Source organism: Geospiza fortis, unplaced genomic scaffold (genome assembly GCF_000277835.1).
Source record: "Geospiza fortis unplaced genomic scaffold, GeoFor_1.0 scaffold75, whole genome shotgun sequence".
Taxonomy (NCBI): Eukaryota; Metazoa; Chordata; class Aves; order Passeriformes; family Thraupidae; genus Geospiza; species Geospiza fortis.
Window position 1 is genome coordinate 1,758,994 of NW_005054360.1, and position 13,639 is coordinate 1,772,632.

Consider the following 13,639-nt stretch of genomic DNA (forward strand, 5'->3'; position numbering starts at 1 on the left):
AAAAATAAAATCTGATTTAATCATCTGAAAAAAAAATCATCTTATATCACAATGTCTAAATTCACTGGTGGTTTTTTACTCCTGTTCATGAAGGCCAACATTAGAGCATGCAAAGGTTTAACCTGCGGATCCATTTCCAAAAAGACACGAAAATCAAAGTAGAAAATTGGCCAAATACAAACTTTGAGGGCAATACTGTGGCCAAAGAGAATAATGAAAATCTCTGATGTTCAAACAGAGCTTACATAGAAACAGGGAAGTTATTTTACCTGATTTAAGTATTCATACAGATATTACTGGAATACTGAATTTTGTCCTGAAGTATGTTACAATTCAGTCCAAAAAGGAAGTTCAAAAATAAAAAAATTCACAACTGACACACAAATATACTTAAAGAATTAAAAAGACAAAAATTCCACCAGTGATTACACTTGTCTAGCTAATTAAAAATATTACAATAATACAAGCAATTTAATTTTTTCAATAAGAATGTATATGAGAACAGAAGTTATGTAGGGCTTGTCAGTTTACCAAGAAAAAGTATCATACATGTAATTGCATAAGATAAAGCTAGACAAACCTTAGGCTACAAATAAGGTGCAAATGTTTTTATGGGGAAGGTATTTAACTACTGGAACAAGTTATGATGTCTCTGGTGGATTTTCCATTGCTGGAATTTTTTAAGTAAAGAGTCAGTGTTTTTCTAAAAGATATACTCTATTCCAAACAGAAAAAAATGAAGCAATGTCTCTGGTTTGCATGAGCAAGACTAGTCAGACTCGGGTATTAAAATGATCCTTCCAGTATTATAATGTATGGACCTACAAGTATGTCACATGAGAATAGTGCCCAGTTTACCAGACTATAATCTTATTTGACCTTTTTAAATATTGGCATATTACCTCTCTTCCAGCCCTGCAACTTCCCCTGTACCACAAGCTTGCTGAAAATCAACATCCAGGAGGATATTAATTTAAATTCAGCTGTCTGAAAGCTAGCTGTTTAGTCTGAGCAAGTCACCTAGGTTCTTTCTACATTCACCAGAGAAAATTAGGCACTTTCATGAGTCTATTCCTTGCAGATATCTTGGGCATCTATTTTGAGCTAGGATAAGTCTGCAGGTGTCTCTCTCTTTCCATGGCCTATGAAGGTGTCTTAGTTTAGACTACTTTAAACTCCATACCTAAAAGTGGCCAAAATTAGATGAAAGGAATCCATCCTTAATACTCCAAAGATCTCTTTCAAAATCCTTGGATTCAAGTTAGTTAGATCCACTAATCTAAAACATCTGGCATTATTAGATCATACTCAGTGTGTGCTTCAGTTACGGCTGGACAGATTGAGTTTCATCACCATCATAGCATATAAATTCAACTCATCTGTATTCTTCTAGGAAAAGAAAAATTAATATTTTAATAGCTCTTTCTTATTGCACTATTATTCAGAATTCTGTCATTCCTATCTAATAATGAAATGAACTGTATGCTCATTTTTAAAAGTTCTCCACTGCCTTGGATGGGATTCACTCCATTAAACAAAACCTACAGATACCTACAGCATAGATGTGCAGCTCTAACCTTTGAACCTGCATTGTCATTACAGCCAAAGGAGACCAGAACATATCGCCTGTAGAAACCAAGGTGCCTTATCTTTGCATAAATGTCCAAATTAAAAGAGATGAAACAGTAAAAAAAAAACCTATTCTTCTTCCTTTACTATTATAAGAATTGGGATGACTATTTCAGTTTGGCATGTGCACTGTGTAAACATTTAAAGTTAAGATTAATTACTAATTTGATTAATTTTGTTCTTCCACAGCCTGACTTTGGCTGCTTATTTTCTCTTGTTCTTACTTTTTTCATTGCTTTAATAATCTCCTCAGAGACTTCTCAGAGTCTCATTAGCATCATAATAAAAGACTGGCCTCAACTCTGTAGATGATGAAGCCATTCAAACTTCCTAGGCCTTTTTTACACAGAAATCATCATCATTATCACCACCACCACCACCATCCACAAAACCAAATCTTTTATATCACCTACAAAGTCAGAAATTAACTTCTGCAATAGCAGAAATTAACTTCCATGAGAGATTATCTTTCGCCTTCCTTCATTTGCGAAAGAAGAATGACCAGGAATAATCAGCTACATGTTTTTCATGTGTATATATTTTGAATTTTTTTAATACCTGAAGTCTTTTAGAAGGTATAGTATGAGCAGTTGCATGGGTGCCTGTCCTATTACATCCCCATCCTCACTAACTCACTTGAGAAACAATCCAAATCTACAGCTTGCCAACATCAGCAAGAAAAAGAGCGACTGTAGCACAGAGTAGCATTGTATTACCTTGACATGGTCTGTAGGAAAATGACTTAAATACTTTCTGGCATCTTCTGATGACTTTACTTCTTCCTTTAAAACATGGTTACACTCATCTTTTCACTACTAAAGTAACTGCACTTCCTTAGTCTCCCATTTCCTCCCCAGTCTTTTTATAGTTTGTCTTATAAGGGCCTCCCTTGGAACAAACCTGTACACTTTAGCTCACAGTTAGACTTCTTTTTCATGAATTAGCTTGATTGTTCTAAAGTTTCAGCAGCAGGCAAATATAGGTGGACATCATTGTTTCTCTGCAATAGCTTTAAGGGAAATGTTCTGCTGTTTCCATGAATGGAAACAGTGGTGATGGCTTGGTGCTGCTTTCAGTTGCCTGAGAACTTTCCTATGTCTCTCCTCTCCTCGTCACAGACACCAAGTATAAAGAATGTTGCCTGATATTCCTGCTTATCTCAGCTGTAAACTGCCAAACCAAGAGAAATCACTGGACCTCTCCTCTCCTCTCCTCGTCACAGACACCAAGTATAAAGAATGTTGCCTGATATTCCTGCTTATCTCAGCTGTAAACTGCCAAACCAAGAGAAATCACTGGATTTCTCTTCTTCCTTGGTTTCTGGATGGCTGTCTCCAATCTTGAATTCAAATTGATACCTGTTCCTTACTCTGATGTCTATCAATTTCTCTTGCTGTCTAGTGTCCCACATGTCATCTTCAAAAATGCAAATGCATATTATTGCATTGTTACTGCACTGATATTACTGCATCTTTGAAAATGCAAATCTATTTTCCAGCACAGCCATGGATTTTTACTTGAGAAATAGGAAATATGTTCTGGTGCTTGGTAGAAAGAAAGCATTTATTCATCGGTCACAGGTCATAACCATTGTTCCATTCCCGGTCATAAGAACATTGATTGTGGAACTGAACATAAAAGAATAACTTCATAAACTGCCTTTCTAAACTTCCTCCAAAATCCCTGTTTGTCTCCTCAGAATTTCACATGGCAGCCGACATACACCAGTGACTTTCCAAGATTTTTATCATTTAGACTCACTTGACAAAATTGAATGTATTTTGGATGCAGTTACAAATAGGTGAAAATATCCAACACTGGTTCTGTCTCACTGTTGCTTTGTGATTCGCAAATAATGTTTGAAGCAGTAGTAAAATGTGAAATACAACACTCTGATTGGAATTATTTTCTGTTTATAATTTTATTACTGGTTTCCTGGACAAAAACATGTATATATACATTGAATAGGGAATGGTCAGAAAGTCTAATGCTTTGCAAAAGTCTCCGACCAACTGTTAAAGCACTCAGCAACTGTGTCATTCACACAGGCTAAATGTTTCCCTGAAGCATCACACATTCTTTGTATGTGAACACAGCGCATGAACATGTGTTGAAGAACACCTGGAATTAGGCAATCCAGTCACAACTACAGAGGCTGAGACATTAATCCAACTGTGCATGATCACTGAAACACCAGATATCTTGTAAAAGATGAAAAAAAAATCAAACAAATCCAAATAAGTTTCCTAGAAAAAATATGATTAGTCCTGGAATAACCTGTACATAACAACCTCTATATAAATACAAAGCATGCTTTCAGTCAGCTATTCACTGGAGAGGCTAGAAGAATGGAAACACCCAGGCATTCTGTCATTACTGAGAAGTACTGAGCAAAGATATCCAATGGCACAGACAGAGTGCTGTGGTTTCTCTGCTTGTTTTTTCTACCTCTGTTGGGGTCAGGATTGAAGGCACTCCAGATGATAGTTTGTGTTCAGACTCAGGTGTTTATTGTTTCTTATCAATGCTACAGCCACACAGCCATGAGTTCTGCAGTCTTTCATTAGCAAGGCACAAAATGGCTAACTATCTTTTGTTACAAGGTCTTTTAAGGCTAAACTATCCAATTTTGAAATGACACCTAGATTCTTTTCTCTTTTAACCCAATAACTGATCTCTTGAAGCCCACAATGCGGACTTTTCTGCCCAATTACAAAATATCATCCAAATCCATGAGAAGAAGGAAAAAGAAAGTAAAGAAGAACAACCTGTCTCCACCTTAAAACCTCCATCTTGCTTCATAATTATTACTATATTCTAAAACCCCAAACTTTAAGTTTTCCACCCTGTAATATTACACACTTCTAACCAACTACACACCTGTAATCCCAGTGCTATTAATCAATTTTGGAAGCCTTTTCCTCAAGTCAAATGCAGTGTTCTCTTGTGGGTCTGTGCCTTTCTGCACAGGAAGTTTAAAATTCTCAGCATCCAGGGTTCCAACAGAGTGCCGCAACTGCTGTCTCACCCATGTTGGGCAGACCAACTGAGCAGGCCAGGCGAGACTCAGCCCTCTGACTCGTGCATTTGTGCAATTAAATCTCCACCCACTCTCCCTGCCATCTGGGAATGCCTATCTAGCCTTTCTGAAACTACAGTTATTGCTTCTTGATGGCAATTCCAAAAGTGCCAGCAAGAGAGTCAAGCTCTTAAGTGTTGGTGGATTGGTCATCTGTGCCTTGAGCTGTCATGGTGCATGTGTTGATTTGCTCCATGATCTGCTCAGCTCTGGCAACACAACAAAAGCATTTGGACTAGCACATCTGGAAAATCCAGAATATTGTGAATAATAAAAAACATTAAAAATTTGTTACATTTTTCTGTACATCCCTATTTATCTGGTAGTACAAATTAATGCTTTTTATTTAAAGTGCTTATTAACACTTTAACTAGGACTGAAAAATAAAAGTGAACCTAGAGTGAGGTGGAATTACTCTAAAAGTGTGTCATCAGAATCAGTGTGCTGCAACTTGTATAACCTGAAATCTGCATAATAAAATGAAAGAAAATAGATGACAAGAGGTCAGAAAATGGATTGTGCCAGTTGAACAGAGAGAGAAACAAGATTAAAAAGTCAAAAAATGCTAAAGCTGTAGTACAGCATGTACTCCTCTGTGCTGTATAGCCAATATATGTGACTGTGATAGGAAGGTGTTACTCTCCAGGGCTGAAAGGGTAGCTTAATTTGAGTACGCTCATGTATTGGACCTTAAAGTGAATATTTAAGTATTTTTGACCAGTGGATCCTTTAAGACCAACAGTGACAGATAAACACATGATAATTCAGGACCATTAACTGTGCCAGAACTGAAACTGCTCACAATGAAGTACACTATCATAAATGCAGGCATAAATCAACATTAACAATAACACTGCATTATAAGTCAACTCTTACTGTAAATACATTTACCTGAACATCAAGTAAAATTAAAGGTTTACATACAGTGAATCTTTCAGGGAATTTATGAAAATTGAGAATTCCTACTGTCTCCATCTCTAAAGCCATAATGCTCATCTCTCCTCTGCCAAAGGAGTAACTCTTCTGCCTTCAACTAGTGAGACAAAACTTTACTAAAAAAATCTTTTTGAAAGAAAATTTTGTTCTAAGATAAGATCTTTGCAGAATGTGATTATGCTTAAGTCCTAAAATAAGAATTTTATAAGTAAATTCAGAATTCACCAAAACAGCTCCAGGTAAACTAAGCCTTTGTATTATGGTATCTTAATTTGCCCCCAAATCCAATTACACTCAATGTCTGTCTTACTGCCATGTTAGGCAACCATCCATTAAGATAACCGAACTTCTTTAGAAAAGGCACTTGAGAATGACAAAATGCTGATGTCATGCCACTACCAGCCTAGGTCAGGGTTGAGTACTCTAAAGGTGAATGTCCACATCATAATTCCATTCTCAAAACCCACCTAGCTGTAGTATTTTTGACACCAAAATCCTGCTTCCTAATTCACTAATTAGCCAAACATTTTTAGGATAAAGTTTAGAAAATTTGAGGTACACAGCAGTGTTCAAGAATTATTTCAAATTAAAGATATCTTTTTTTGACCATGCCAAACCTCTTCAATAGTTTGAGCCCCAAATAAGAAAAAGCTTCCACCTCACCTTCACCACTCCATTTTCATGCATGATGACACAGTTGTTGGGATCCTCTGAAAGCTGATATAAAGCCTGAGCTGTAGCTCTATGAACTAATGGATCCTTTGACTTCAAGTAACGTGCTAAAGGAGCCACAGCCTTGGCCTCTCCAAAGGCAACTCTGTTGCTGCCCCACATGCAACAGTGGGCAATGGCCTCTGCTAAGTGACGTCTTAACTTGTTATTGTTCTGAAGAAGGTAAAAACACGACAAATTAAAGTCAACACACAACAAAAAATTCATCAGAAAGCAAAATTGTATTCCCACATATCTTTAAGGCATCCCAATTTAATTGCAGTACAATTAAAATTGGAGAGAGCTGTAAGGCATAGAGCTATTAAAGTCCCTTAATATTCTTTTTATAGCAAGTGCTGTGAATTTTTATATTATTTCAAATGTACTTTTAGACTGACTGGAAATTAGATAAGATAGCAATAAAATGTAAAATATAGCCCCATCAGTGAGATTCTTCTGCATGTTCGGATTAATTGTTTTCTCAACCCTTTGTGCTGTTCTCATATAGCAGCTGCACCACTCAAAAGCAATATTCTGCAACAGTAACTATTAAAATGAAGCTCATCTTCCAAACCAATTTTAGTAGCAGACACAGACTGTTTTGATGTCCAGTATATGTCCCACAGAGGAATGATGCTACAGCTCTTCCTTGCAACTGCTGCAAAATCTACTGCTCTTATCATAACCCTTCAGTTGGGCATAATGCAGTCTGAAGTAAGAAATTCCAATGCTTTTTATGATATCTTTAAATGTTACTTACTGTGTTTGCTAGCTTGGACAACAGAGGGACAACTCCATGATCTGTCATAACAGCTAAGTTTTCTTGATCTTGAGCTATATTTGCAATGGCTGCACATACACTTGTTAAAACTTCTTTATCCTTTGATTTTAGCAAATTGACTATCAGTTCCAAGCCGCCAACAAAAGATCGAACCATCTCCCCAGAATTCTAAATAAGAATCAAAAGAAACACAGTTTTAAAATATGTTTTAAAAAGAGATTGGCATGACATATTTGTTCAAAACTGGAGATATTGCTGTGTTGCCTTCACCAAGAAATATGGCTATTTGGAACTTGGAGCTCTTTTGATTGATGTATGAGAGTTAGACTATTTTACATATCACCATACAGGCAGAAATTCAATGCCTAAATAAAGGTATTTATCATTTTTCATACCTCAGGGTATAAAAATCTCCAGCTGTCACTTTAGAAGGGTGCAAGTCTCACTTATCAGTAGTATCAAAGTGGCCAGATGGGTGCCTTGCACACCTCAGGGCATCTAACACAGCAACAGACACTTTAGGCTCTCAAAGTGTCTCCTGTTTCCTACATTTAGTCTGACAGCTAAGACAAAGGAATGACAATATTATTTTCTTGTATCAATGCCAACGAGTATTCAGGAATATTTAAGAGGGAAAGTTACACAAGTCATGACAGCAACTGTGGGAGAACCATGATGTACCTCAGAGTATGAAAAATCAATGTAAAATGTGAATAAAGGACACAAAAACTACCCTGGAAAAATGTCTAAGTTTGCCGATAAAAATGAAATAGAAACAGTGTGCCTGGAAATTGAATACAGTGGGCAGATCTGGTCCATTTTTCAAAAAGTTATCATAACGTTAAAAAAGGTTTAGAGAAAGACCACAAGAATAATCACTGGTAGGGAACTATTCTGCAGAAGGAATGACTAATCAACTAGAACACTCAAGATAATAAAAGAAAAAGAAGGAGCAGTGTGATATAGATGTACAGAACCTTGAGTAGAGTGGAAAGGGCACACCAGGATCTCTCTTCCAGAAGAATTGGGATCACCAGATGAAATTAGTAGGTGGCATGTTCAGAATCAAAGTTGCTTTTAAACAATGTACAGTTGAGAAGTTGTAAGTCCTTGGAGCAGGATTGCAGTGGCTCTCAAAAAATTTACATGTTAGGCAAATTCAAAGAAAAAAAGAAAATCCATTAAGGGTTATTCAGTATGAAAGTATTCTTTCTAATTTAGAAATTTCCTGAGCACAGACTTCTTGAAGTGATGTCATAGTGGCACATCTGAAGGTCGTATTGGACAGTCTGGTGTCAAACTGTAATTACATTGGAACAAGAGTCAAGCAGTCAAATGGTTGGCAGTAACTTCATATGATAAATTTCAGCTTGTGCTTCTCAGTGGTGATAAATGTGAAGGGATGGAAATAAAGGTCTGTAAGTGGAATTGCTTTTATTTGTTTCTGTCAACAGGTCAATAGGAGAATTTTGAATAAAAACTATTAGACACTCTTCTGAAACCCTTTGGACTTCATGTAAGTGCAAACATGGATTATATGAACTTCCTAGGGCTAGGTAGTGACCCTGAAGACCAAACATGGTTTTGATTATATTTATTTCTTTTGGGGCACTGATTTATGAACAGAGTAGGGTCCAACTGTATTGTGTCAGCTTTGCTGAGCAAATCCATCAAATCATGGACTTGGTAAATGACGATTTCATAAGATGCTGCCATTTCATCTTTTTTTAGTTCTGGGACTAAATGTCAAACAAAACTCTTAGCTGTGATGTTTCCTTCTCACAGAAAGCAAAAGCAGTGGGCAGGCCCATTGGGAACAAAACATTTTTTGCCAGAGGCAGAACAAATCTTGAGATTGGAAAGGAGAGCTTAAAGCCAAACTGTGTAAGGGTAAAAAACAGAAACCACAGCATGTGGAAAAAGGGCAGTATCCAAAAGTAAACTTCATGCAAAAGTCCTGAAAACCCCCAAAATTAACATATAACAGAGGTCCTTATAGAAATTAAAATAGAATCTAAATACAGAAGAAGGACAATACAGGTTTGTGGCTCAGAACAGCAGCTGAGAGAGAAGGAGGGGCAATGCTCTGCCACTCTATTACCATGTGAGCTGCATGCAGAGGCAAGTGGGCTTACAGAGAATTTCCCATGCATACACCAGCATCAGTGTTCCTCTATAATTGCTAGTGTATGCATACCACAATGTAATGCATCTACAGACAATCACCTGAATTAAAACACTGTTTGTCCATATCAGTTTTCATGTTTGTCTTGAAATTTTAAAATTCGACCCAAGGTGATATGTAATGGGTTACTGAGAAAGCTTTCTACACACAAATTTCTTTCCTACATGTATTCAAGGGCTAGAAATCCAATTACCAGACATGGGAGGAGAAAAGAATGAAATATTTTATATTTACTTCCAAACTTTGAAGGTCACTACAGCATTACCTTGTGTATAAATATTGCCTCAACAGATGAGAAAGGCTTCTGTTCAACAGGTAAATGCTACAGTACAAGATCTAAGATTTAAAAAGGGCCTTGAACATGATTGTGTGTTTCTGCATGGTTCAGATTACTCCATATTCCTGTTTTTGAAAGATATTCCATGAAGAGATAAAATAGCTTTTATCTCATCCTAATGAATCAATACCAACATTTTATATTTTTCTACCTGTACATATTTTCTTTCCAGGTGATTATAGCCCTATTTGTTGAATTTCTCTTCTGACAAGCTTATACTTTCCACATTTCGTACTGGAGCACATCCCACTAAAATCATGGGTAACAGAATAACATATAAACAATTCAGCAGTAAGAAAAAGAGTTTCAATAATCATCTGTGAAACCAAGTAAACACAAGGACAGAGCTTTCTACCAGTGATGAAAAGCAGAGGGAAACTGCAGAAACCACACGTCAGGGAAGTTTCCCAAATGTGATTGTGGGTGTAGTCTGGTGGTCTGTGCAAGACAAAGAGAAAAGCAAAACAGCAAGAAATTTGAAGAACAATAAGCGGAAAGAAGGACCAAAATGAGAGCTTTAAAATCCATTATGTTATGTACAAGATTTCTCTTTTTTGGAGAAACTTAAACAACAAAGACAATGTTTTTGTATCGTTTAAGCAAAACCACACACTTGCTTTGTACAATATATTTCTAAACTGAAATATGTGTATTTATTTTATTCAATTGCCATAATTCAATTTTTCAAAAAGAATTTATATGAAGTTGTCCCTGTAATTGCAGAGGCTACAAATGAATTCTTCTGAATCTATGTTCTTTGTATTAATGATCAGATACTGCTCATATTGTAAAGTAACTTCTGTGATTTTAGTTTTCAAATACTCTCAGGCATTTTCATCTACACTGCTTTTATTAATGTAAGACAAAAAAGAATATATAACATGTCTTTGGAAAAGTCTTTTACTTTCTCTTTCTGTTACCAAAAACTGCAACCTTTAAATTTAACTTTCTAAATTAAATGACAAACAACTTATTTTGTTGGACAACCCAAAGGGTTTGTAATTTCCAGCTATAGGTGTGTGTTTAGCTTTCATATTTATCTGTACTATGCTTTATCCACGTGTCCCATTTCCTTACCAATTGTAACAAAATCTTATTTATTCATTGTCCTAACAAGGCTATTCGGGTAGAATTAGGTAGGAAAAAAAAAGTTAAGAATAAAGCCTAAGAAACTGTCTTCATAGAGAAAAACATTGATAAAATCACTGACAATCAATACACCAGATAATTTTATTGTATGATCTGTATGCACGTGGTAAAGATAAGCTGAATGCATCTGTTTTAACAATATTTCCTGAGCTGAACAAAGTAAGAGGCCAAACAGAAAGACATCTAAAGAAGTCATAAAAATGTTAAAAAGAAACTGAAAGGGGGAAGAAGGTGTTATATTAACAGGACATATCTTCACTTTATATCTTCATCATTAATATACTTTTTAATGCAACATTTAACCTGAGGTGACACACGAAAAAACATGGATGGTTAAATTATGTTTCAAGTGGCTAAAGAAGAAAGGAAGAGGTGACAGAATCTTTCATGACTTCATGTGACCACATCTTCTAAGTAGTGGAGAGCGAAGATTTTATCCTCAAAAAGTATGAGAAATACTATTTTAAAATTGGATTCAAGGGGAGGAGTTTGCAATCTCAAGCAGTAAAAACACACCTATCTGGCATAGATGCTGAGACCAGAAAAGTTACCTGCAGTGTTAATAAAAGCCTCATCTCCCTACTCTTACTACATACTTGTATCTTGCTGGCCTGCATGACTATTAAGAAGATTCAGTTAACTTTCCCTTTTCACTTACTTCTATACTGGCTTCAGCCAAGAGCAAAAATACTGTGAGACAGACCAGCTTTGCAGTTTTTCTAATCAAGAGCAGAAACTATTATGGTATTTGCAAGACTTGATCTTTGTGGTACTTATACAAGGAGAACATTTGGGATTTTTGCATTTTCTCACTGTCATATTCTATGTTTTTTGTGTTTATTTTCAGTAAGTAAATAAAGTTCATCAGTCTTAAGATGAGACATACAGCAATCATAGAAGAACGACTGGCTTCTTTCATAACATAATTTCCTTTTTATTTCTTCCAAAGAGAAAACTGTTTTCTTTACTTGAAAAATTTAAAGCTAAACACATTATTACAAAAATACATTATGTTTATCTTTAAAGTATACTCCACTTGAAAGATAAAATTTCTTCTCTAAAGACAAGTAATATTTCACTCTCAGGACACCTTAAAAAGCTTAAGGAGTCAAAGCTAGTTTGACAAATTGAATCACTTTCGCCCAAATAAGTGATGGTATGGCTGGGCAAACAAACTTTAGTTATCAAGAGTCACCTTTAAACTACATTTTCTTTAATGAAGGAAGCTTCTCCTTTCCATTTGCTATTCCCAACTGAATAACTTCTCATTCTAGTGCACAAACCAATTTAAAATTCAAAATAAAGAAATGGAAAGAAGTTTCTATATTACTTAGTGAAAAGGAAAACAAAACTTATATAAGGAAGTTTCTATTCATTGTTCTTATTAAATAACTCAATGGTAATTTTGATCAAATTACTTTATATTTTAGGGCTAATTTTATTCCTGTCTATACAGTTATGGAGGCTTCCACTGTTGCAGAACAGATGAAGAAGCATTTGTAAGATGAAACTACTTCCCTACATCTCACAACTTTTCTTCTGTGAGGAAATGCAATGTGTTGGCAAAACAACAGCAGACAATGAACATGGATTTTCGTGTCCTCTTCACTTTGAAGAAGCAACTAAAGCCAAAGCAACAAAGTAGAGTTGCTTTGACATGGTTCCAATGCTACTCTATAGGCTGTAAGAGTAGAATTCCTCTTCAGAATTTCTTCTCTCTCTTCAGGGATTTGATCATCGCACACTTGGCGACTGTATTGCTCTTGACACTTTCAAGAAACCAAAGTGAAGTCAATTATCCAAGCATACAGCCCAAGAAGGCATGCAATGCAGGTTCTCTAAAAATATCAGGGGGGAAATGTCTACCTAGTCACTAATGCAACTTTTAGTAGTCCTGTCTGTTGTTTTCCTTACTTTTCAGTCTGGCAGATTATATGTGAAGTTCAGTACTGCGTAATTGCCAAAATCCATTTTTTTTCCCTACATAAGCAGTGAAACAATGAATATCAAAGTCCTTTAATGCCACAGTTGTCTCAATTACGTTAGATTATTTTGAGGAGCATTTAAGTAATGGATGTATGAGAAACAAATAACACCGAATAACTGGAAAAAAAACATTATGTCAATTGGTTTTGGATTTAATTGAATTCAAACATGTCTAAGCAAACTTACAATCATTAATATGTTTATGAGATAGTCATCACTGATATGTAATTTAATATTGTAGAAGTGCAGACAGCAATATTACAATGTTTTGAGGATGGTGTAGTTAAACAATCAAGTCAGTGACAACACAAATGAAGAAGTTGCTAAAACAGTTATTGTTTGCCTTTGCATGTCTGGCATAGTTCCAGAAATAGAGTGGGATATAAGAAAGCAATCATATCATGTTGTACCACTCATCATTATACACCACTGAGAATTTGCACAAGCAGCATGAAGTATAAAATATGTTTTAGTTCACTCAAAAGTTTCATCACTTGACAAAATGATTGCTTGAAATCTTCTGGTATATATTATGTAGCAAATGAAACAATGATCTCCATGCTCTTTTCTTGCTTTGAGAGCTACAGACTCCCAGTGGCAAGTGAGAGCATAAAGACAGGAAAAGAGTGACATGGACAAAAAGGAAAAACAAAGAAGGGAGGAAAAAAAATTAAAGGAGGATGGGGTTTAAATCTTTCCTAGATTTTCAAAATCCAATTAGTGAATCAGATTTAAAAGTAAAGAAGCTACACAATAAGCTGTTGACTAGCATATGTTGATGTTAATAAACCAAGCTACAAGAAAAGCTGGTCAAATATTTTCCAGTGGAACAGTATTCCATCAAAA

General features: G+C 35.7%; 1 protein-coding gene across 1 annotated transcript in view; it reads right to left on the bottom strand.

Moving 5' to 3' along the window:
* Positions 1–13,639, bottom strand: part of ARMC4 (armadillo repeat containing 4) — a 67,941-nt gene that overhangs the window by 16,223 nt on the left and 38,079 nt on the right. The window contains 2 exon segments of the mRNA XM_014308177.2: positions 6,308–6,529; positions 7,116–7,304. Coding sequence (XP_014163652.2) covers positions 6,308–6,529; positions 7,116–7,304 — 411 coding nt within the window.